The sequence below is a fragment of the Pygocentrus nattereri genome, chromosome 26 (genome assembly GCF_015220715.1).
Source record: "Pygocentrus nattereri isolate fPygNat1 chromosome 26, fPygNat1.pri, whole genome shotgun sequence".
NCBI classification, from domain to species: domain Eukaryota; kingdom Metazoa; phylum Chordata; class Actinopteri; order Characiformes; family Serrasalmidae; genus Pygocentrus; species Pygocentrus nattereri.
In genome coordinates, this window is record NC_051236.1 from 24,955,786 (window position 1) to 24,981,155 (window position 25,370).

At 38.2% G+C, this 25,370-nt stretch overlaps 1 protein-coding gene across 3 annotated transcripts in view; it reads left to right on the plus strand.

The window, feature by feature from the left end:
• Positions 1 to 25,370, plus strand: part of pde4ba (phosphodiesterase 4B, cAMP-specific a) — a 235,325-nt gene that overhangs the window by 163,236 nt on the left and 46,719 nt on the right. For all 3 annotated transcript variants that reach the window (XM_037535006.1, XM_017724150.2, XM_017724151.2), the window contains 3 exons: positions 2,288 to 2,324; positions 2,468 to 2,538; positions 3,407 to 3,456. In XM_037535006.1, the coding sequence (XP_037390903.1) occupies positions 2,288 to 2,324; positions 2,468 to 2,538; positions 3,407 to 3,456 (158 nt within the window). The remainder of the gene's footprint in view (positions 1 to 2,287; positions 2,325 to 2,467; positions 2,539 to 3,406; positions 3,457 to 25,370) is intronic.

Below are 25,370 nucleotides of genomic sequence, written 5' to 3' on the forward strand. Positions count from 1 at the left end.
CTTGTCTCATGTTATATTTTTTATGAGGATCTGAAACTATTTTAGTGTGACAAACATGCAAAAAAATAGAGCAAATCAGGAGTTGGCAAATAATTATTCCCAGAACTGTGTATACAGTATTAATTTGAACATGCCTGCTCATGCTGAAATAGCACATGAGTAGGGATATACCTGCCAATCCCATCCGAGTTCTTTGATACTGAGCACAATTCACATCCATTGAAGTTAGTGCTACTGTAAAATGAGTGAATTTTTAGCATGTGTATAGTGGGACACACAATAGACTCATGTGTTTTGATCTTTTTAAATGACCATACATGTTGTCATAATTTTTACTCATATATAAAGTTGCTAAAAATATTTTCTGTGCAGTACCATATAAGAACCATTTGTATCCCTTAAAAAGCTTCAGTAGCACTTTTCTTGAGCCCTGCTACATAACATTGACGTAACCATACAACAACCATGTCATGGCAGAAGTCTTACGCCATTGAGTTGAGAAGACACATTTTGTTCAGTAATATAACGGTGTCATGTTGCCATTACCAGTAATTGGCATGACAATGTTTGATGCCATTGGGGAATGAGAATTTCACCCATTTTGCAAGCTTACTGCATGATTAAATTAGTCAGTCCGAGTGGTTTGATGTGAAATGCTCTGTTCTAAAGCATATTGAGTCAGAATTTTTGTGATAGGGTGGTGATAGGAACCAGACATTCCAAGAGTTCAATGCCTCTGAAAGCTCCCTCGTAGAAGGTGATTTCATGAAATTGTTATGAATATGCTGCTTGAGGCCTGATACATTGTTTTCTAACTATTTCACCATCATCATTACATGTAACAGCTCAGAAGACACATGCAGATTCATGGGTGGTTTTGGATAGTAAATAAAACGGTTTAATTTGCGACCCTTTAATCATGACCCTTTGTTGTGATCACACTACTGTGAAGACATCTGTCTGTTTCTCTACAATGAACCATTTCACAACAAACCATTCGGAATGTCTTTTTACATCTAGATTATAGAATTTTTGATAACTTTTGAAAAGCCGGTGGAATTTGCCTTTAACAGGTTATCAGACTAATGTAGCCAATACTGACATATTCAAATATGCCTTAATCATTTGTGAGGCTGAACTGTCTGATTGGATTTGGATGTTTAATTTAGTGACAGTGTTTTAGGTTCTGCAGCTACCCACCCTTTTCCCAGATGCAGCTTTACACACACTTGACTTTCTCTCGCAGCTTCATGAGGAGTAACCAAGGATGTTTTTCCACTAAAAAAGTGTCACATGTGCTGAAAATAGAAGCTACTTACTGTGGACTCATTTCAAAAATTTGGAAACATATCGCTTAGCTGTTAAATGTGTCTTAGGGCGCATTCACACGTACCTGTGTTGGTGCAGGCCCGGTGTAAACTACCTCCCCCACCTCAGGTGTGCTCTAAACAAATGAACAGCAGGCTGACAAAAATCAGGGGTCTTGAGTCGCTTCCAAATGAGCCCTGATTTAGTTCGCTGCTGGTAGGAATGCATTTTTGTGATGGTCCGCACCAAACGAGGGAATTCACATCAGATTCACATCAGTACATGTTTTAGCAGCTGGTCAGTGCTGCACTGTCCACATAATTGGCTAGTTTTAATGGCTGACTCTTCACAGACGCTCATGTCATTCTTTCTGCGTGAGCTACTGCAAATAATGGTAATAATCAGTAACCTGATTGGTTATATTTGAATTGACAAAACAATCATAAAACAGATATCAAATAAGGTTTATTATTATTGCTCTGAGTGTGATACATTTATTACATGACAGCCCTTGTAATCAGCATTTTAACAGGACTGGGCATTTTTCTATAGAGTTTGTAAAACAAATTAGCCTCAAAAGGCTTGATTGGCGGTTGAGTGTGGCTGAATGAGGGTATGTAAGGCCCTGCACGCCTGAGCCTGTCTCAGTGCAGCCTGATTTCCATTGATGGCCACTGCTGGCGCTGACAGCCTGCTATTATGTAACAGCATTTTTCCCACTGAAGTCTTATTAGCCAAATTGCTTTTGGACCCCAGGGACTGTGGCGGATTGTCCTCTGTAACCCATTTTTATGCCATTTAGAGTCCTCGGTCATTGACACCCTCTTTTGGACCATACTTTGACAATGAGTCCACTGTCATTCGTCAACCCTCGGGACTGACATCACATGTGATATCATTACTGTTGTGTAATGTGGTTTTGTTTTTAGCAAAGCTAGCTCGAAATTGAGGATAACATCATATCCTGTTTCATTTGTAGGCATGGGGATGATCTAATCGTCACACCTTTTGCTCAGGTAAGTGTCATCTTATGTCACTTCATCAGATCATCACCAGAGTGAATACTCAGTAATGAATGGGTCATTTCCTTCTGTAACTGTTTCATTTGCTTGCATCAAACATTACAGTGCTATCAGTCACTCTACTTGTTTCTGCCTAGGTTCTTGCCAGCCTCCGAAGTGTGAGAAACAATTTCACAGTCCTGACTAATGTACAGTGCACCTCAAACAAGTAAGTTTTTTGGCTTATTTTTTAACATATTCAGTAATATTGAACTGTCAAAATTATATTTACGTGTCTTCCATCTGTTGAACATCTAATATCAGTTGTTTCTTCATTGCACCACATGAGGGCAGTATAGGCACATGCTGGAACTGCAGCCAGCCATAGTCAACAGACAGTCTGACATTTTCCTTAGCCCGTTTTCCACTTAGCACTTTACCAGTTAAAAACCTTAAATGTTAGCCAAAAAAGCATTTGCCTGCTTTCCATGTGTCCTTCGATGCCCCTCAGTGACACATTTTTCCACCTGGCATACAGAAAAGGTGGTTCCTCTCTTTTATTGAGCGGCGGGCTGATTTTTCCTTTGAATTACCACAAGCTACGTCAAAGCAATTAGGATGCTCTGTTAAAGGCCTTTGTTAGGTTCTGTTCAAGCCCGTCCTGGCCAGACTGGCCCAGATGGAGATCAAATCAAGCTCTGCCTCTGGCGTCCCTCTCTGGAAACATTGGAATACCCTGAGAGCAGCATTGTCCAAAAATGTTGAAGGGGATAGCAAATCAAGTCTATGATCTAGTGCACAAGCATGCTGTAAAGTATTTAAATGTGGGTAATGATGTACTCTATAGGATTCATATAAACTCTGTATTGGGCTCATATTTGCTATATATATTTTTATGTATATTTTTTGAGGTTAACATTGTCATTATGAGTTTGAAAGAAACTTTAATGTGTCAGTTTCTAGTGACATTAAATACACTCTCACGCTTGCTCACACTTTCAGTGTTGCTTTCAAACATGGCAGATTTTTGTCCTGCAGAATGTGTGCTGTATTGGAGCCCACTACAACTGTGCATCCTTTACCTTTTCTCCATTTAGGAGATCACCTGCAACCACCCAGCCCCCCATCACCAGAGTCTGCCTTTCTGGTAAGCCAGCGATATATATTTATATACAATTCCAACCTTTCTCTGAAAACCACATGAATTGGTGTAGATAACCTGAACATTTCATTTCATTTGGCAAGAGAAATTCTCCTTTCATGTTAAGGCATTATCATGGACCTGTTTTAACAGTTTACCTTTAACTCAGCTTTAAGTTTTCAAGTTAAATTGTATTTTTTACCAATATATTGACGTTTACTCACCTAGAAGCCTGAATGGAACCTTTCTGTGGCATAAAAAGGTTGCATTTGCTGGAATATTCTAGAAAAAATAAATAAATTCCTCAAGCTTGACGGTTTTCAGGGGTCTGCTTTGTGAAACAGTTTATGATCTCATGGTCTGTGGCCTGAAACCCTGAAAAAACAGGCCCAGACTATTATCTGTTCTCCACTAAACTTTACTAGCACCAGGCATTCTGGTAGGTAGTATTCTTCTGGCTACCACCAAACCCAGATTCATCTATAAGACTGCCAGAGAGTGGGTTGTGATTGATCTTTCCAGAGAAAACGCCTCTTGACATTGTGAATCCACTTCTTGCGCAGTTCAGTAGAACAGATTTAAAAAATTCTGAGAACTCTGCGAACTGAAGTACTCTGGATAGATGGCTTTAGTTTCACTCTGACATTCAGTTCAGTGGAAATCAGTGTGTGCTCCTACACATCCGCACACTGTGTAGATACTGAAGTGACCATAATGCGTGTGGGTTCATTAGAGTGGTGCAGCAGAGGACAGGTGATTTTTACATGGTGCTCACCTCAGCACACAGTGGTCCTGCTTTGTGAGTTTGTGTGCTCTGCTGAATCATAGCTGAGCTGCTGTTGCGCTAGACATTTCCAATTTACAGTAATAGCACTCAGAGTTGACTGTGGCAGGTCTAGCAGGGCAGAAATTTCATGACTGACTCGTGGCAAGGGTGTCATAACAGTGTCACATTTAAAGTCACAGAGCAATTCGCTACAACCTTTTCTACAGCCAATGAAGATTACATGGCTATGTGCTTTATTCTATACAGTTGTTAGCATTAGGTTTGGCTGAAACACCTGAACTCAATAATAAGGGGGGGTTGTTTGCATACCTTTTGCCATATAGTGTGTGCATGTGTAGATATAGCCGTATGTATATATAATGCATTGCTTTAATGACAGAGTGAGCTCAAGCTGGCATGGACTGCATACATTTGCACAAAAGCCTCTGATTAGTAAATTCAGATCCATCTAAGAATTGTCTGAATGTGTTTCAATGGACAGAATAAGACTAAAAAAATCTGACCTTTTTTAACATTGTCAGCTTCACAAATTTGCTTCAAAATGAGTAGTGACTCAGGAATAGTTCCGTATTTTAACTTCTTATTCTCCTGGGTGTATTTTGGTTTTTCCATTGAATTTACACGATCAAATCGTAAGGCAAATTTTTCAGTAACTGCATGAAATAAATGGACATTTTAATTTAGTTTTATTTATTTATTTTAAAAACTCCCTTCAGGTGAAAAGAAAATGTGTTTAATTCTCATACACATATTGCTATATGCTTACAATTTACTGCTGAAAGGCAAAGATCTTAAAAATAAATATAATAATTTAAATTCAAAAATCATTTTTACAGAGTATATCACTGAAGAGACCCAATCTGTTTATAGTTTATAGCCCAGATTAGTAGAAAGTAGATTTGTCTACTTTCAGTAGAAAAAAACTTGTAGGTTCAACTTTTATTATAAGGGTTTAAAATTACATTACCCATCTATTTGACTGGAAAGAAGACAGTTACAGCCTCATATGACACCCACTTTTTGAATGTATCTTATGAAATATGACTGTTATGAAGAATATGACAAAGTGTGTTTTGGAACCACTGGTGGTCTCAAGGAGCTGAAGAAGTTAAATATTTCTTCTTCACTTTAATTGCCATAGCTTTTCTTTATTTTCAAGATTCTAAAACTTCAAAGGTTTTAGTTTTTTCATTTCATTTTCAGTGTGGTCCTAGATTTTTTGACTCCACTGTACACACACGCGCACACACACACACACACACACACACACACACACACACATAGATTTCAAGCAATTAAACTAGTAAAAATGCTGGCTCAAGCAGATGTTCAGCGCTGACTCAATCAACTGTCATGTTTAAGAGCATGTGCCATGCCATGGCACACGTTATTGATAAAATGAAAAATGACTTAGAATACATCCATGTAAACACCTCAATCGGAATAGACTAATCCGATTGAGGCCAATCAGAATACAATGTCTATCCGATTGAATGAGGTGAGTAAACCTCTAAATAATCCGTTAAATAGAAGAATAATATCCGTGTAAACGCCTGAATCTGATTACATTCCCTATCAGAAGGTGTGAGAACATTCTGCGCATGCGCGGCGCGTCATAGCGAAAGGTTTATACCGTTCAGCATGGCGGAGCAGAAACTGGCCTGCAGAGGAGACGAGGTTTATACTCTGAGCTTTAAAAGACGGCGGTGGGGCGGACGGCCAGCTTATGGGTCTCAGAGCACGTCTTCCTTTATAAGTACATGTGAAGGACGTTTTTATGAGCCTGACATCAGTTTAAAGCCATTAAAAACACAAGCGCGCCAACTGGACACTCCCCTCACAACGACTGGACCACACGTGATGTTCGCTGTCATGGTAACGTTTTAGTCTCAGCGCTGCTCCACGTATGCCTAAATGTCACTAAACCCTGCACTGCCCTGACCTTGGAGGTCTAGAGCTACCCTCTCCTACCCCATGTTATGCTATACTACGTGACTGCCCACACTATTCGTAGGACCTCTCGTTCATCATCATTCATCTCCTCATTGGCCTCTGGTGATTGCCCTGGCAATATGTGTGTATGCACACGTACACCACACTGTCCATTGTTGAGTCTAGTATAGGGCCTATGGAAGCCCACAGGAAATGGCACTCATTGCCCCCATGCTCATGCGTATACACACATACATACACACACACACACACATACGCACACCCACACACACAGTACAAACTATATTGCCCATATCTGATGTTGTTGAGTCTACTTGCTGTATATGGGCTCTGGAAGGATGGGAAGATGGAGAATGGTGATGCTGGTGCATGCATGTACACACACTTCTTATAGTACCCACCTCTAATGTCACTTCAGTTACTGTAATGGTCTATAGAAGACTACAGGGAATGGTGGACCCACACTTCTCATAAACACAGACTGACACTGAATACAGCATTGTGCAAAAGTCAGAGATGATTCATGTTGTGTTAGAAAAAAATGTTATTAGTCCATTCTTTGTGAAATTTTTATGCCGTGTGAAGCAACATTAAGGTTTAAAAGATATAAAGAACTAAATTTGAAAAATGGAGATACATTTTTTGGACAGTGACAATTTATTTCATTTCCAGTCAAAATTAAGTATTATTAACTATTCTGTTAGATTAATCGATTACAGGATTTTGAATGTAAAATAGTCTACTCTCCCAAAGAGGCAAAAATAAGTGAAAAAATCAGAGAGTGCAAAACTGGAATTCAAAAACTTATTAAAAGATGGGCATCCACCAAAACTGTCACCATCAGTTCATCAGTACATAAAGCTTCCATCTTTGAGAGAGAGGAGAAAATCAAGCTCCACTCTTGCTTGAGATCTGAAAAAATCCACAGGTGTTTCTGTCCGTCCTTCCACTGTGAGAAGAAAACTTAACACGATGAGTCTGAAAGTATATGTAGCTGTCAAGAAGCCGTTACTGAGAAAAAAGAAACAGACAAAAAAGCAAAATCTGCAAATCAAACATAGAAGCTGCTGGTGTTCTTAGAACTAGGAACTGACCATAGAGTCCAATCCTCAAAATCACTGAATGTGTTTGGGATTAGTTGGATCGAGAGAAGCAGAAAATGCAAGCAACTTCTAAGACTGAACTTTGGAGGTGTGAAAAAAAAACGTTTAAAAGGAATGAAAGCTGTAATACTGGCAAAGAGTGAACACACTAAATACTAAAACTGTGGTTTTATATTTAGTTGTTTAATTTTCTGTTAAATATGTTTTCTGCTTCTTTCCTGACTCTGAAAAAAATGATAAATCATGGCTAGTTTGACTGGAAATTACATAAATTAAGAGTGGTCTCTGACTTTTGCACAATACTGTATATCTGCATACACACACACACACACACACAAACTGCAAAATAGACTACACAAAACCATGACGTAGCTGTGCTGTATGACTGGGAGGCCATTACTTTGTGATAACTGCTGGGAAAATTCCATGAAATTCCCCTCTTTGGCCTTGAGGGAGCCTGTGCATGTGGCATCAGAAAACAGTCCATTATGGAGATTTCAGCACCAATGGAAGCCGGGCGCTACAGAGAAACTGGAGCATTTCTTTGAAATGGAGAGAATGCTGTAGTAATTGTGAAATCCTTGGCTGTATTTGTTAAAATGAGGTAATGCCGGAAGGGAAGGAACAGCGCTTGAGAAATATTGGTGTTTCTGTTTCATGTTATATAGCAGTTTACAGGGGTTTATCCACAAAGGGCACTAGACTTTTTGCAGATGTTTTTTGGAGATTTTCTTAGGAAAGGCTTCGCTACCAGTCATTTGTTTTATTGTAAACATGTGTGACATGTTTGTTGAAAAATATTTCTTTTCTAATCAGTCTGAGTTAACAGAGTGGAGAACTGATTCTATGCTCCAATCATGTTCAAGACACTCATAATAAAATGATTCTGTGAAAAATCAAGTGTGCAGTTTTCCACTTAACCCAGATGTAATCAATCAGACAAGGCATGCTTTGTTGTCAAATGTTGTATCTTTAGTTTAACACTGCAAGGCCAGCATTCTGTTTTGTCCATAAATACATCCACAACGCTTCTCTGAACCCACTCAAACTTTTCCCTGGTCTTCAGCAACATTATGCAACAATTTATTTTAAAATCACAGCTTCAAAATCATTTTGGTGGTACACTGACTTATAATAGTGAGAATTGTGTCTCTGTCACTGCCACCTTGGGCTCTGAACACCTGTTATAGTGTTATGACACTTTCTCACGAGAAGTGTGTGGCACTTCATGGCACTGGCTTTTACTTGTTGGCAAGAGATAAAAGGCAGTCTCACAGCTAACGAGGAAACAAAGAAAATTTGACAGCAGGGTGTACATCCCTGGCAGTGTTATTGATGAAAGACTGAGACATAGGCTGTAACCTTACCTATGTCATCCCTGTCTCACAGAATTTTGTAGCTTTTCTAAATGCCACAAATCATCTAACACCAGTCCTGTTTCAGGCTAGTATGCGAAGAAATAAATTCATCTCACACCAAAAACTTTGGTCAGTCTATGCCAATCTCACACCAAATAAGCCTTGAAAGTTTGCAATTTCTGGTAAAAAAAAATCTTGTAATATTACTTTACCTTGTAACTTGACATGGTTCTTTCTCTTCTGGCATTGTCTTTGTTGGTGTTGTGCTGAATTCCAAATCTCTTGTGAGCATGCGCATTGTGCAGACATATGGATGTTACAGATTACACTGACGATTTCAGTTATTTAGACACAGAAATAAACGAAATCCCAAGTGTAATCTGGAGCATTCATGCATGCGAAGGGGAGTTAGATTCTGTACCCTTCAGCTCATCAACAAACGAGTGTGTATAGCTGTCCATGAAGGGGTCTCAAAGCGTGATATGTATTTACAACAGTGGTGTTACAATGAAATACAATCCACAACTGTAGAGGGAGCCCAGGAGCAAAAAATACCAGCGCTCACATCATGCAGGTTTAAGCTTGTGCAAACTTTACAAAGTGGTCTGCGCATGTAGACCCCACAGATTACAGATTACTTCTGCAAATTTTGTTTTGTCTTTTTATAGATGCTGTAAACCTCTGAAATGGCCTGGACGCGTGCAAAGTTTAACTCCGCATGTCTGTAACCTAAGAATAACTGCAACTGTAACTCATCCAGTTTGCATTGTAGTGCAAAAGATCTAGATTAAGGGGTTAAACTAGGATTTTCAAACTGAGGATATATGGTTATAAACAGAACAGTGGAAATCTAAAGTCTAAATGTCAGTGTCACACGCATGAACATGAAGGGAAGTTGGGTCAGAATTCGACACCTCACCACACCGTTCAGGTACACACAGTGTTGTTCACAGTAAGTCCTACTTTGTCCTAAACCACGCTGACAAGTCTGCACCGCATTAATGAAGACCAGCGTGTGATTTGAGTACAGCGAGAGAAGTTTTAGGATTGTATTTATGGAAAACATTTGGGTGACTATTGATCTCTGGTATTTGTTAGCAACTTTAGCTTTGTAGCTCCAGCCCTAAACTAAAGAAGCTAAATTTGGAGACCAAATATGTCACAGCTGATTGACTACATCTGGGGTAAGTGGAAAATTATGTAAATTAGATTTTTTGCCGAAAACTCCTCTGTACTGGGTGAGTTTTGGCTCTCTACCAAATGTCTTAGGCCAATGAATGAGGATGTTTTTGGTTTTTTAAATCTGTCCAAACCATAACCTAGTATTTTAGTGCCTCACTCCAGTGCCACGAAACTACAGTAGAACATATAGCACTTAGAACTACAACCAGTAATTCCTGAGTATTGAGTATTGAGTAAACTGAGTATTAAAATTTTAAGAGCGTGGCAAAGAGACAAAGACTGATGAGAAAGAGAGAGAGAGAGGTGTTTTATCAGTAGGAGGTGTTCCTGTCAGGTGCAGTGGTTTATGTTTGACGTCAGTCTGGTCGCATGTGGCTTATGTTGACTTCCTCTCAGCCCAGGTGGACAGATATTCACTTCCCGAAGGCAGTGAGGCCTGATCAATTTAACAGTGTGCGTGCCTCTGATGAACCCATTGTGCATGACTCCGCCAGTCTGGCGGCCCATTCAGTTTTATTTATTTATTTAAGTTTTTATTACTGTTGGCATGTACTCTGCTTTAAGTGAAAGTGCATCTGGTAGCAGCGCCGTCTGCCACACTGCACTGTGCACCAGTTTCAGTTTACTACAGTGCTGGTTTTGAACACCGGCAAAAATGAAGCATGGCTTATATTCAGATGCAGCATGTTTAACATTGTATGGTTTAGTTTAAGCAATCAGTTGCTTCTCAAAGCACAGGACTTGGCATGTAAGACCTGTCAGAGTCTAAAGCGGAGGAGGGGATGTCTTTGGCCCTGCTGTAGCAGAAGTTTAGCCATTAATATTTTGTGAGCGAGTAAGATAAGACTGACAGGTCTCATGACATAGTGGGGAGGACTAAAGTGTGATCACTGGCAATCCCGCAGCCATCCATGGCCAAGAAAGAGTCCAAGAAAGCAATTATTGGCCTTGCTCTCTTTCTAGAGGACTATCTGGGTACTATGGCCCTCTATAGTCACTAGAACTGTACAATATACCACTCGTCAGGCATTATCATAAAATTGGCATTTGCAGTACAGATATCATGAAGTTGAAATATGCAAAGGAGCCTGCTAACCAATATCTCAGTCGTTTACTGTGAGCTGTGAGTATCTGAACCAAACATAGATGTTCCAGGTGTGCACCTGTAAGAGTATGGATACATCAGGGAATTCAACTGATTGAATATAAATAATTTAGGTCAAAATAGTGCAGTCCACATCTGTCGTTGGGCATCCAAGAGAGTTGGATGGGTCATAGGATGAGTATTAAGGTGGATTACTCATTACTCAGAATGGTGTCTGTTTGCACCCACTGAACAATGTTCCATTTGACTCCCTTAAAGGGACCTATTTTGGTTTTAACTCTCATTAGCCCATCATGGTATAAAACCTAGATCTATCACTCAAACTCTTGATAAAGCGTGTTATCTCATAGTTACTCATAGTTTTGAATTAAAATAAAGAATATGTGCATGTACTGCAGTCATAGTAATAAAACCCCCACTGCATCTCTACTTCAGTTCTCAGTTGATTCAATTATGCATCACTTTTGACTCAACTTAAACAGGTCAGTGGTAACTGGCCATCAAAAATAAGTTATGCGGTTTATGTGACCAAAAAAAAGTTTTGTTATTGCTCATCTGCCGTTATTTGTAGCAGCTCATGCTGCAAGAACAATATGAGCCTCTGTAAAGACTCAGATGTTAAACAGGCTGATCATGTAGCTCTGACATGGACAGAAGGAAGTGTGTCCTGATTTCCCTCAGTTGAATTGGACCATTGTTAAAAAACAGTTCCACCAGCTGTGAAGAGACACAAGATTTTTGCACACACAAGTACGGTTGGAGTGTTCACACCTGTCAAACTAAAGAAAACATTTGGTCCACAGATAACAGAGTAGGTGTAAAGTCCAATAAAATGCGAATGAAAGCACGTGTGATAAATCATTGACACTTGATATGGAATCTTCGCACTGATTTCAGAATGTTAAGAACAGCCATTTTATCCAGAAATCAAAGCCATAACATTTTATGTCCATTTTACAGTTTTGGCTGGAAATATGTCCCAGTATGTGCTAATGTACTAGTATAGGTTAAAAAATAAATACAAACATGCAGACTTATGTTGTTCTGCCTCAAGCTTTAGCTTTTTGGTAGCCACATTTTCCACAGAAGTTGACATTTCTCATTTCCAAAACCATTCCAATTCCATTCATGTCCAAATTATCGATGTTTGTCTTTAATCGTTCCCTTTGCCTTTTCGTTATGCTGGCCTTTTCAATGTCTATTGTATGGTTAGCATTGTCTACTATCTGGGTGAGATTGTTGTCTGTATTGCTATGGTGACCAGCTGTCTGTGCACCAGTGTTCAGTGTTAAAGGCTGGTAAATAAGCAGTTATACATATAACTCCAGTCTTTGTCAAAAATGCATTAGAACAATCAGCAGAGCTTTATTTTACTGCAAAGGAGGATTATTTTATTTTTATCTAAAAATCCAGTTCTGCTGTGGAGCCGCAACAGGGCGGTAAAAGAGTCGCATGTTGCCCTGAGCTAGACTGTGGGCCAGTGACGGTTACCACCAACACCCACCCCCAACTTCACATAATGGCGCTGCAACAGCCATAATTATAGCACCCCCTTAATATGTTTCAGCACCCATGTAGAACCCTTGTGAAAAAAATTTTAGCTGAGCTAACAGCATTGGCAGTAAGTGTTCCTGCTCTTGCTTTAGAAGCAAGTAAAAAAAATGAGGTAGGGCTTCATGTGTCTCGGAGGAAGTATATGTTGAGCTTTGGCCTTTAGCTTTTAGCTAGACTTATCTAGTGGGTGGAATTGGCCATGACTAAACTGAGAGGGAGGAAATCGTCTGAAAATTTACAACCCTATTTCCAAAAAAGTTGGGATGCTGTGCAGAATGTGAATAATAATAGAACACAATGAAATGCAAATTATGTAAACCATTTTAAAAGGAATACTACAAAGACAACACATCAAATGTTGAAACGGAGAAATTTTATTGTTTTTTGAAAAAATATATGCCTATTTTGAATTTCATGCCAACAACATGCTCCAAAAAACTTGGGGAATGTTTACCACTGTGTTTCATCACCTCTTCTATTAACAACTCTGTATGTTTTCCCATTCTTGATTGATATAGGATTTCTGCTACATCAACAGTTCAGGGTCTACTTTGTTGTATTTTTCATTTCATAATGTGAATGTCAAATGTTGATTCATTGGACCACAAGACACTTTTTCACTTGCCCTCAGTCCATTTTAAAAGAGCTCAGGCCCAAAGAAGGTGGCAGCATTTTTGTATCCTGTTTATATACGATTTCTTCTTTACGTTTTGGAGTTTTAACTTGTGTTTGTGGATGCAGCAACAAACTGTTTTCACAGACAGAGTTTTTTCAGAAGTGTTCCTGAGCCCATGCAGTGATTTCTTCAACAGAATCATGTTTTTAATGCAGTGCCATCTGAAGGCTCAAAGAAGTTCTTTGCTACTTTATGTTGAGAAAAATTCTTCTTGAATTTTTGCACTATTTTCCCCCATCTTTACTTCTCAAAGAATCAGCCTCTCTTGGATGCTTTTTTTTATACACAATAATGTTACTGACCTGTTGCCAATCAACCACCGGGTGTTTTTTTAGCATTACACAGCTTTACCAGCCTTTTGTTGCATCGTCCCAACTTCTTTAGAATGTGTTTTTGGCATCAAATTCAAATTGGGCATATATTTTAAAAATGTTTAATCATTTTATATGTTGTCTATGTACTGTTTTCAATTCAAGGGTTCAAATGATTTGCATATCATTGTATTTTGTTTTTATTCACATTTTGCACAGCATTTTTTGGAAATGGGGTTGTGAAAAGAAAGGAAGAAAGGAAAGAAATAGGTAAAGGTATGTATAGAAATATATATATAAAGTATATATAGAAATATTTTAAACAAAGTTGACAAATTTGTAGAATATATGTTTGTTTGACTTTTCTCCCTTATTCCAAATGTAGTTGATGGGATTAGATATGCTTGGTGTCTGAAGTTACCTGAAGCTAAAAGGCTAAGGAGTGTTAACCATTGTAAAATTGTTAATAGTAGAACTGTCTACAACACAAATGTAGCCATTTACTATTAAATGCACAAATGAAGCTACATGCCCTTGAGTTTTATATGTAATAATTCTTTAGCGACTATTTTGTCATCTACCACTGCCATACCTTTCTGCCATGCATACAGAAAAAAATGTATAAAATATGTAAAAATATATTCTGAAGCGTTCTCAAAACTATTGTAAACCAATGCCTCAGGCTTCAGGCAGCATATTCATAACCACTTCATGTAATAATCTTTAGAGGTGGACATCTGGTTCTTATCACTACCGCTATGAGGAACTCTGACTCCTTCAGTTTCTCTAGAATAGACTTAACTATTTAAATGTACGTTGTAATTTTGGGAAACATATCAGTGGAATTCCCCTAAAAGACTATCCATCTTAATGCTGAGCTCAGCTACATTGGGGTTTTTCTGTGTGAGAATCTACAGTTAAGCACTTCTGGCACTTTCTGAGATTCATACAAAATGAATTCCTCTAAAATGCACTGCACAGATGAGAGAAAGAAGGTAAACTATCAGTCTCTTTATCTCTCAATCCCTTCATTCATTCTTCCCTCTTTTACAAAATTCCTTCCATTTTTTTAAGAGAATTCCTGATGCCTCCACAAAAACATCCTCTCCTGCTGAGACACAGTCGCATACTCAGGCTGTATGGGCTCTCCCAGTCTGCTGCAGGCTGGTGATGTAACTGTGGCGATGGAGACAATGAGGGAAGCACTGACCCCCTGTCTGCTCTAAACTGCTTCCTGTGTGTCACACAAACAGGGTCAGTGGGCAGGAAGGAGAGCACAGATTTTTCCTGTTTTTCCCTCTCTGATGGAATTCACCGGAACACTGGAGGTGTTTTTCAGTGTGAGTGTGAATGTTTGCGCATTTGCGTTTCTTTCACATGCCATGTGATGAGCCTCCTTGCAAGTTAATGAATGGGAATTCCGTTTTTGGAAATTTTAAAGCAGAACCGTTTGCAGCACTTTTTGCTCTTACACTGCATGCCAAAAAACTGCGAAGGAAAAATTGGGAATGAAGAATAACCTTCTTTTGAAAATTTCTAAGTATGTTCAGTATTTTGTAAGTATTTTCTAAGAATATTCAGTTACAGCTCCACTATGTTATTTTTTCTTACAATTAAAAGAAGTAGCATTACTGAGACAGGAGGAAAGAACACACGCTAAAATATGGTGTGCTTGCACTGTGGCAAGTCACTCTGTAAAGCCTGAAACAGCCATTTAAAAGTTAATTAATTCATTTTTTAGTTTAGACAGAGCTCTCTTTTAATTCAATCATCGGATTCATCTACTCGGGGACGGGGTCTGAAGCACAAGCGATGTTACAAAATGTTCTTTCGTATGTGTGCAATTACACATTTCCACCAGAGAGGTCACTAAATCCCCAAAGTGTTAATAAGTGTTATCTAAATCTTGCATAGCATAGCAAGTTTTGTTAACATTAAACAACTATTTTCTAACACATTTAGCTTCATATTCATCAAAGTGTATGGATATGAACAGTATGTTTTGCATAAATAACAGAGATGTAACAATTCATAAAATTCAGAATTCAATACTGTGGTGTCTCAACTCAGTGCAGCAGAAATAAAAAGTAGCTGATGATTTTAATTTCCTAATTTCAGGTTATTAGAGCATTCAAAATGATACAAATACAACATTTAAAGCAAAAATTGTGCTTTATAGTATCCCAATCCACTGCTCTAGCTACAAGTTAATGTGTTAGCCCAGAGCTAGCATACTAGCCACGTACGAACATGATACAACAGTTCAATATGATACAGTGCGATACCATTCTACACAATTTCATGCGTTATTATGTTTAATCCATATTCAATAATAAATAACTTGAGTTCTTTTCCAAGCTATTGTTAAAAGCACATATTTAAACTATGTTGACCCTAACATTAACCCTTTAAAGATGCAAAATATCATCTGCCATGTAATCTGCTCTTATCCTTTTACTTGATTTGTAAAAACTTGATTTAACAAAGCCAAGTGTTAATAAATTGTTCTTTTGTCTGTGTCATAAACACAAACTGAAATGCATGTATAAGAATATATGTCATGTCAGTGAAATCTTCAGTGTGAGCAAGTGCCTTAACCCCTCTATAAAGTAAAGGGGACTTTGACAGAGAGTATGATCAGAGAGCAGCTCAACTGGGATAAACATCTGAAAAGTTTGCTGACATCACAAAAAGGGGACAAAATTGTATTCCTAAGGTAGGATTTTTGTTAATTATTCTTTTAGTTTTTCAGCTTTCAGTAAGAAAATGACAAGGTCTAAACAGCTTTCTGGTTAATATCTGAAACATGTTATTGCAAATGCTTATAAAGATAACATGGGCGCTGTATCAGTGTGCATGTAAGATCAGTTAGCAGCCTTTGCTCATAAGGCAGTTATCAGCACGAGCTGTACTGTAGCCCAGGTAAATAAACTCTTATCCATGTAAACTTTGTGGATAACTGTCCTATCACAGCAGTCAGATCGCTGTTTCATGGTCATATACAGTCACAGGAAAGGTGTTAGGCAGAAAACGATTAAGAGAGGCAGCTTCCAGATGAAAGAGCATACTGGTTAGTGTGGCTGTGTTAATTCTTCGCAATTCTGACATGTGCACACTTCCTCATATTCTGCTCTTGGTGAGAATGTGTAACATGCACGTAACCTTTTGTGACTGCATTTACACCAACATGTGTCGACGTGTGTGTGATCCTGTTGTGTGAGCAGGTTAGTGCAGGTGTTTTCCCTGCTGCCGGTCTGACAGACAATCACAGGTGTGACCCTGCACTTCTTTCTACACTGCACTGGAGCAAATGCCTTCTGGAACATGGACCTATTTTAATGAAGCCATTCATGGAGGAGGCCAAACAGTCAAACTTTCTTTTGTATATAAATTATATGCTCAAATAAATCAAAACAAATACATTATATGAACATTCTTTAGTCTTGAGTACTTTGAGCAGGTAAGGATGACATGGCAACGTTAGCCTGCCCATCCTGCCACCAGTACTTGATTTCATTCAGATTTCTGCAAAGTGTAACAGTAATCGAAGCATATTAATTACTTAAATGACCAGTTTAATTATAATATATATGTTGTTTATAGAGCACTTTTAATTGAAAGTAGTAGAAGAAATTATGAGCATCAATTTAAAATCATAGAACATTACGCCAGCTCAAACTAAAAAGATAAATCCCAAAGAGATGTAGAATTTTAATTCATTTTAAATTAAAGAAATACATTTTCACATGTTTCTTAAAAGTGTGCAGTGAGCATGACTGTTTAACATAGGGTTGCACAACTCTGATTCCAGAGGGCTGATGTCCAGCACAATTCAGTGACCTACCTGCTCAAACACACCTCATATTGCTCATCTGTTAATTCCCAGGTTTACTGTGTGTTTTACAGCAGGGGAACTGCCAAACTGTGCTGGACTCCTGCACCCATAGTCTAATAGAAGGGGGAGTTGAGTTTCACTGTTTAGAAGCATAATAACTGATGTCTCTTCATGTTTTGGTACATTATGGAAGGTATTTGCAGAAATCCAGTATCTGCAGATCTAAGGTCACGTGCTGGAACATAAACAGACAGACATTCTGTAATGTAAGTGGGTGCTAGGTCATTTAGAGCCTTAAAAACTAGTAGTAAAACTTCAAAGTTCAAAGAAAACAATGTAAACTCTTGCGGTATCAAAGTAAGGATTGGAAACCTGGACTTGCTTGCAGCTCCTGAAAAATAAATGTACTATTCAACTCCAGATCAATTGCACAGCCCCTCCGTGGGCCTAATGGCTTATTAAATGTCACCGGCAGCAGCCACTTTTCATTTTTTGAGTGATAACCCAAAAAGCAGTTATGTAATCTAAATAGCAGAATTAACAGTCCTAGCCTCTTGTGTTTTATTGATGTAATTGATGTCTGTGCTGTCTAGTTCTTTTCTTAACTATGGCCATTACCAAGAAATTCACTTCCTGAAAATGTCATTTTGTTCTAGTAATGATGTTATAAACGATGTAAGACCCACAGATAGCTAGCTTTGACAGCATTTTTCCACTTGCTTATGCTTGTTTTCTTTTGAAATCCCTATGAGTAAATCTCTCAGCCTCCATCATGACTGCAATGAGGAATGGTGAAGACTTGCGGAAAGAATGCCGCAAGATCAGAGCAGTGTTTAAGCCCTGGCGCACATAGGACACTAACGGGTCATTGTTTTTCCCTGTGAGAGATGAGCTAACAATGAAAAGCTTGCTTAGGTCATAGCAGTATTGCATTAGTAATATTGAAGAGCTTAAATAATGGATAGTTCAAATGGTGTTTGCTGAATTCTTTCTGTGAGAGTTGCTCTCGGAGGCCTGTTATTGTCTCAAACTTCCCTCTGCACGTGTTTATTTACTATTCAGATTTAGTCATGTTGGTAGAACAATGTGCCTCGTTCTGTATCCTGTTGTGTCACCTCAAGAATACGCACACACACACACACACACACGCACACACACATTCCTATTCAGACAATGTATTAGCACCTATTACATTTAGAGCCAGCTCTCTTGTGTTTGTTGCTAGTTTCAGATTGGATAGCAGCTATGTGACTAGAAAAGGCCTTAGTGAATGAAATATCTCAGGGAAATGTGGTGTTTAAAAATGCACTTAAGGCTTAAATACAATAGCTTTTAGCTTTTGAAGGCAGAAAGTCTTCAAAGATTGCACCCATTTTTGACAAATTCTGCATAACTAAATCATTGATATATAAATGATTTGTTCAAAATAATTTGATGTGAAATGTTTCACAGGTTTTTATTTCGTTACAGTGGTTTTGAGAGGAACCAAGACTGTGTTGTCTACAATACAAATCTAGCCATTTTATTTATTGTCCAAGAGACCAGTGTGGTTACATGTCTTTTGACTATTACTATCTGATCTCAAAACTGCCATAAAACAAAGTCTCAGGCATCCTGCAGTGCATTTATTACATTTCATGTAGTAACATTCTGTGATGTAGCTTTTAGAGACATTAAACGCTTTGGATGTCTATTCCTGTCACCACTACTGTGAGTGAAGACTTGTGATGACTTTACCGCTTAATCATGAAGAAATCTTGAAAATCAGCAGAATTCCCCTTTGAACTAATGGCATGATTTATACTGTCATGCATAGCAACTTTACGGAAAGTAGTAATAAGTGTAGTCTCTAAATCAAAATTAAAGTATTTCTGAAATGTAGCAGTAACAGTCTCTTGATTTGAAAGGGCAAGAGGAAGACTAAAAATCAAAGGTCAGAGTGAACGTCATAACCTGTATGCATTCAGGGTAAACACTTAAAAATAAATGTTCCTGAAAGGGTTATTGGAGTGATGTCATAGAAGAACCACGTTTGTTTCCATAAAAAACCTTTTTTGTAAATGAGCTACAGGAGTGTACAGATTATAGATTCTAAAGATTTTTTTCCCTAGAACTCAACTAAGAAAAGTGTAAAAGTGTATGTCAAAGGACTGTATGACATGTACTGATAACCTTATTGCAGTTCTACTGCTACACATCATGATTGCAATATGCCTTGCAGTATATAAAAACTTTCGTGGGCTCTTAAAATCGGCTTGCGTTTTTGTTATAGTTTTATTTATTTTTATTTATTAACATACAATTCCACCTACTAGTTAGATGTACCCATATTATATGATGTTACCAAGCAGCGAGAGTGAAAGGTGGCATAGTCTTCCCCTGAGGCACACGAAGCGCTACTGCAACCTTTTGAACCACATGCATCTAAGCACAACATCCTTGCACAACTCAACACGCTTGCAGAAAAATGGTAATTGGCAATTATGTTAGCTAACATGTTGGCTAGCATTGCACTGAGTGATGGGGGAGAGGGAGAGCTGTCCTACCCATGCAGAGAAAGCAAAGTCAGTTATGATCTCCAAGACCCATTTACGGCTGGTCACTTAAGGCATAATGAGTATCAGGATTATATCAGGATGAGGCCAGACCACATAAAATGCATGTGGAAACACATCCAAGACACATTTAAAACAGGTACAAATCTGTATCAGGAGGTGGTCTGATACGCATTTAAGACACATTTAATGTTATAGCAGTGTAAACGCATCTGTCTCTCAAAAACACATTCAACAACAGAACCCCTCCCAGTACAAACAAAACCCCTCCCAGTACACCCGAAATGCCTCCCCATGCAGTCATTCACTGGCCACATGATCCATATCTGCAAGGAAGATAATCATGGAGTGCACAGTTAGTGACTGGACAAAACTAATTTCTTTATAGTAATATGGACAGATATGGCAACCATCTATAGCATAGCACGTGAAGAGGCTGAAAGGATAAAGAATAGGTAATTGGTTGTCACATTACAAGCTGTTTTGTTTCCATCCCACACAGCATTGGATTTTAGTCTGATTTAACTATCAAGTGTAAATGCATGTGGCTAAAGCCTTAGCAGGATACAATCCAGATTCTAGTCACATGATGTGAGCAGGTGTTAACAGACTCCCGTTAACACAGATGAGGTCTGCATTATTTTGACCAAAACCATGTATATTAATCATACACTGAAAAAAAAGATTTTTACTGTCAAATTTACTGCACACTATATATATATATATATATATATATATATATATATATATATATATATATATATAATCTACTGTTGAATAATTCACTAAAAACACCTGATTTTGAATGCATGTAAACAAATAATATCAAAACTGCAGAAAAAAAATAATTAAAACAGTATTCAGACCTGCTATAATCAATTTAAACTCAAGACATTACCTGAGATAGTAATAAGCTACATATATATACAAATTCATCATATATACAGTACCTTTTATTAGGAGGTGTTGCAGACCCTAACCCCTTAATTTCAACTACTTAAAATAACATGTTTTTTAAAGATCTTTTTTGATTTCTTTTGAGGTGAAATGAAAAGATTTCGTTTTATTGTGAGTTTAAATTTTATACAAAAAACTTTGCACAAAAAATGCTGTCCCATGTATTCATTTCACTACTGAAACACAAAGAGTTTTAGTCCATATGTGGAGGCTTATTATTATGAAAATCAGTGTAACATTAAGAATTGTCACTGCAACACATCTTTTTGTATAATTGTGCTGAAACGCTCATTTTTTGCAATTAATTTTTTTATGTTTTAATGAAAAGTGTCATGATTTTATGGGTGCACGGCTTTTCAAAGCTGTGTTTGCTAGTCATGTCTTTGCTAGCATTTTTGAGTTATATTAAACGTATTGTAGGTATAGGGTCATTCAAAGCAGAAGTATTTTACTTTGAAAATAAAATCTCTGAATCTGAGCCAGTTTGATAGAATGATCCATATACACTGTATTATAATACTCTGTTTTTTACAGCTTTATACAGTGTGTTATTTCCAAGCCAATTCAAGGCCAATTTTGCAAAGATGACTATCAAGTGATACACTGTACAACCCTCTTTGCTCACACAGTGTGCAGTGGCTTTGTTTTCTTGCAGCATGCATACTTCCTGAGAAGAAGTTCTGTGCAGTCAGGTTGGTTAAAGAGTATTTGCACAGTGATTCACAACGCGTGCAATGTTCTTTTATAATGGATACAAAAATATTTGCAGATGTTGTACATGTAGTACGAGTCTAGTATATGTATGTCACAACCATTAAATGAATGGTTGCTTTTGGTAGAAGCTAGATTATGAAAAACGCTTAGTGAGTGAAGCTGATTATGGGAGTTAGCTGTGTTGTGACGTAGGTAGAGGCTCTTTGCATGGCGCATGAAGCATGCTGCCACGTGGGCACCACAAGGTGTTTATGCCAAGCAAAACAGCACTTCTGCCAGCCTTATGACACCCCCATCGGCTGCTCTCATGGGCCCTATTCTTATCACAGTGCATGTGGCCTGCACGTCCACAAACAAGTTCTTTATTTGCTGTTAATAACTTTTTCACAGCCTGTTCTGGGGCAATGTATTGTTTGTTAGTCATGATCACGATGTTGGCCTTTGCAACACCGAACTTGCAAAAGGCTGCAATATGCAAAATAGCCCTAATTACTAATCACAGTTTTGTTTTTGTTTTATTATTTTGGTCAAAATAAAGCTGACCACACTGATGTGTTTCTGTGTGTAATATAATAGCAATATAATTACAATAGTTGCCTTTCCATATCAAGCAGCCCTAATCTGTTATGTTAGAAAACATCAGTCCATAGTTCTGCTTGTAATCAAAGAGGTACTAAATTCACCTATCCATGGTACCCCACAATTGCATTTTTTTATTTTCAACTTTATAATTTTAAGTTGGAGGTCAGATTTGAAACACAGCGTTGTAGCTAATCCAACAGAGGCAAGTTGGAAATGACAATGGATTGGCCACCATGCTAACTTTAGCTTGATTACATGGTAAACTACAGCTTTCTGCCTTTTACATGCATACAAAATAAATATCACATAAAATTTTTCTGTATTGTTTGGTGATACCGCAATCAATTACTAGCTTTTTTTGAGTGTGACCAAGGGATTCGAACCCACAGTCTCCTGATGACTTCGAACAGTACCACTGCAGGACCCAATGTAGTGAAAAACGCCTGTTTAATTATATCACAGCAGTACAGGCAGTTCTAGTGAAAGTGAGCGCAAAACGCTATCGTGGTTACTGTAACAAAAACGTAAAATGTAGAACTAAGATGAAAAGAACTACGAAAAAAAATAAGAGTTTCTCATTGAAGTTGAATGGAATTCTGACCACTTTCTGCCAAGCTTGTCCAACAATGCAGCAAAAAAGAATACATTTGTGGGCGGAGCATGGACGCCAATCACAGACAGATCACAATTCCAGGGATTTTCCACTATGCTTGCCTAGGAAGTAAACTTTTGCTGGCCCTGGAGACTACAGTGGAAGAAAAGAAGGATTTTCAGAGTGGAATTACCCATTAGGAAGTTTAAACTGAAGGAAGAATTAGCTTAGTGAAATTAGCAAGCATTATAGAGTCATAGCAGTAATTTGTTGCCTACTGAGTGCTGACTAGGCTGCATGACTGGCTGATGAACTGGACTGCGTACTGAGTCCTTTGTGAAGGTCACCAGTCTGCACTGTCCCTGTACCTACACTGATACTCTTATCAGCCGGCTGGGCCAGTCTGGCCTTCCTGCCTGGCGTCAGGCACAGATTTTTCCTGCTTTGGAATTTGGGCTATTTTAGTGTTTAGAAATTAAGTATCTCCGTCTTCATAAGTCTTCCTCTACTGATTTTCATTACAGAGCATATGTTGGCAGACAGCTTTTGTAGCACACATTACACCACCATAACTCTCCCACCATCGATCATAACCTGACAGCAGCTGAGTGTTTGAGGACTAAGATTTTGTTTGCTTAAAGCTCAAAGTGTACGGGAAATATTGGTCTTTCCCAATAGCCAGTCCAGCCCTAAAGCCTTGCCCGGAACTGCTTGTCAAGGTGTCCTTGGCATTAGGGCCGTATCACTGCCATGCCATTTTAATCAGGAATGATATGAGGCTGAAAAGCATTCTTAAAGGCCAACCATGTTAGGTTTCCTTGGTGACGGTGTCCCGCTCCCCATCTCTCCACTACCCTTTATGGGCCATGGGTCAGATATAGTGACACTTCCAGTTAAAGGACCAGGCAGGGCGGGTCACTTTAGCTGTGTGTATAAACCGTGCTGAGCAGACACATCTTGCGTCCAGTAAAGGTCCATTTCCTTTTACCCGAGGGAAAGGCTTTTTCTATTATTATTTACTTTCCACTGTGTCCTTTGCTGTCACTTTCCGTAAGAAGTTTATAATTAGACTGAATTCCCTGTTGAAGCATCACCATTTCAGTCATGATAGGGAGAGCAGTTAGTAGGAACAGACAGAGGAAGAATTCTGTTGTGAGAGTGTTTACTTAATTTTACTCATTCATTTGTGCATAATCACTGCATCACTTTCTTCTCCTTGCCCAAAATTTCTCCTTTAATAGTCACAGGCATAAAGACGGGAAGCAGACAAGTGAAGAGAAAAGATGTGTTTTTTCCTGTTTTGTTTGCTAATAGGTCAGGACTAGAGACAAGCAGTGTTACTTGGGAAAGACTATGATGCCCTCCAGCCAGCAACAAATCAAATTCACACAGTTTTACCCTTAACCCAAATGTAGTCTATGTAGTTTTGTACACGCACTGTGAGGCTAATGTAGCCTAATGGAAACTTATACCCCACTTATTAGCGTCATGCCTACAACATGCCTAAATTAGCATATACTTGACTCCCACCACATTGAGTTATGTGGTTTCTGACACTCTATGACACTGAGCCCTTTCACACCTTGCATCAAACTGTATTTTGAGCAGGTCTGAACTGAACAGCATTTCACAGACTTCAAATACTTTTTGATATTTCTGAATGTGTACCCAAACACTCACAATCCTCCTTAAAAACTGTAGTATTTACAGTTTTTTTAGTCAGACAGAACAGCTATGCTTCCATTTTAAGCAGTATATTAGTCCACGCCTGCTGGGCTTTACATGCGTCTCATGTGGTAGTTTCACAGCAGCTCCTGTGCTGTACTAATATTGTGTGGAGGCTACTCTTCTCTTCTCAGTGCAGACTGCATAGTGGTAGTTGAATAAAAAACTGTACTTACATATTTGACAAGATTAATCAAACTTGTCATGTCTCCATGCACAAAATTTGCACTGAGCATATTTAAAACTAAAATAATTTATTTATTTCTAACATTTTCTATATATCAGCAAAGCATTTTCTCTCTGCTGATTACATTTATTTTAGACTTCAATTTTTGTGACTTCTAAAAGAAAAGCCTTGGAATACTTAATAAAGCCACGAATACCAACGTAACAAACAAATACTGGACTATTCAATTTATTCAGGACAGTCCTAGTTCAGATTTCACTTGACCACATGAAAAGCCAGGTGTAAACACACCAAGGATGATTTGTCATCAGCTTACGAACGGATCACTCATAGCACATTCAAAGGTGTTCAGAGACCTGCCCACTTACTTCTTCATTTCTCTCATGTTCAGAAAGTCTTCTATACAGCAGAGCTGCTGACCACTTCCAAAATCACAGCAGCTGCTAGAAAAAGCCCTCTCACCCACTGCAGACTATACATTTCCTGTTTTTTTCAAATTATTATAATAATAATTATAATATACTGGTAATAACAGGCCAGGAACAGATGTTTACAGTAGGTTAGGTTCTGTTAGTAAAACAGAAACAAAAGATGTGTTACTTTTTATGCAGGAAAGTAAAATTGATCTGAATTTAACTTATTGGAAAAAACAAAAAAATATAAAATGCTTTTTCACACACCTCATTTGTTTTATTTTTTATGTGTTAATTTTAGCAAGTTAACAGTAATTGTGTACTAAAATGT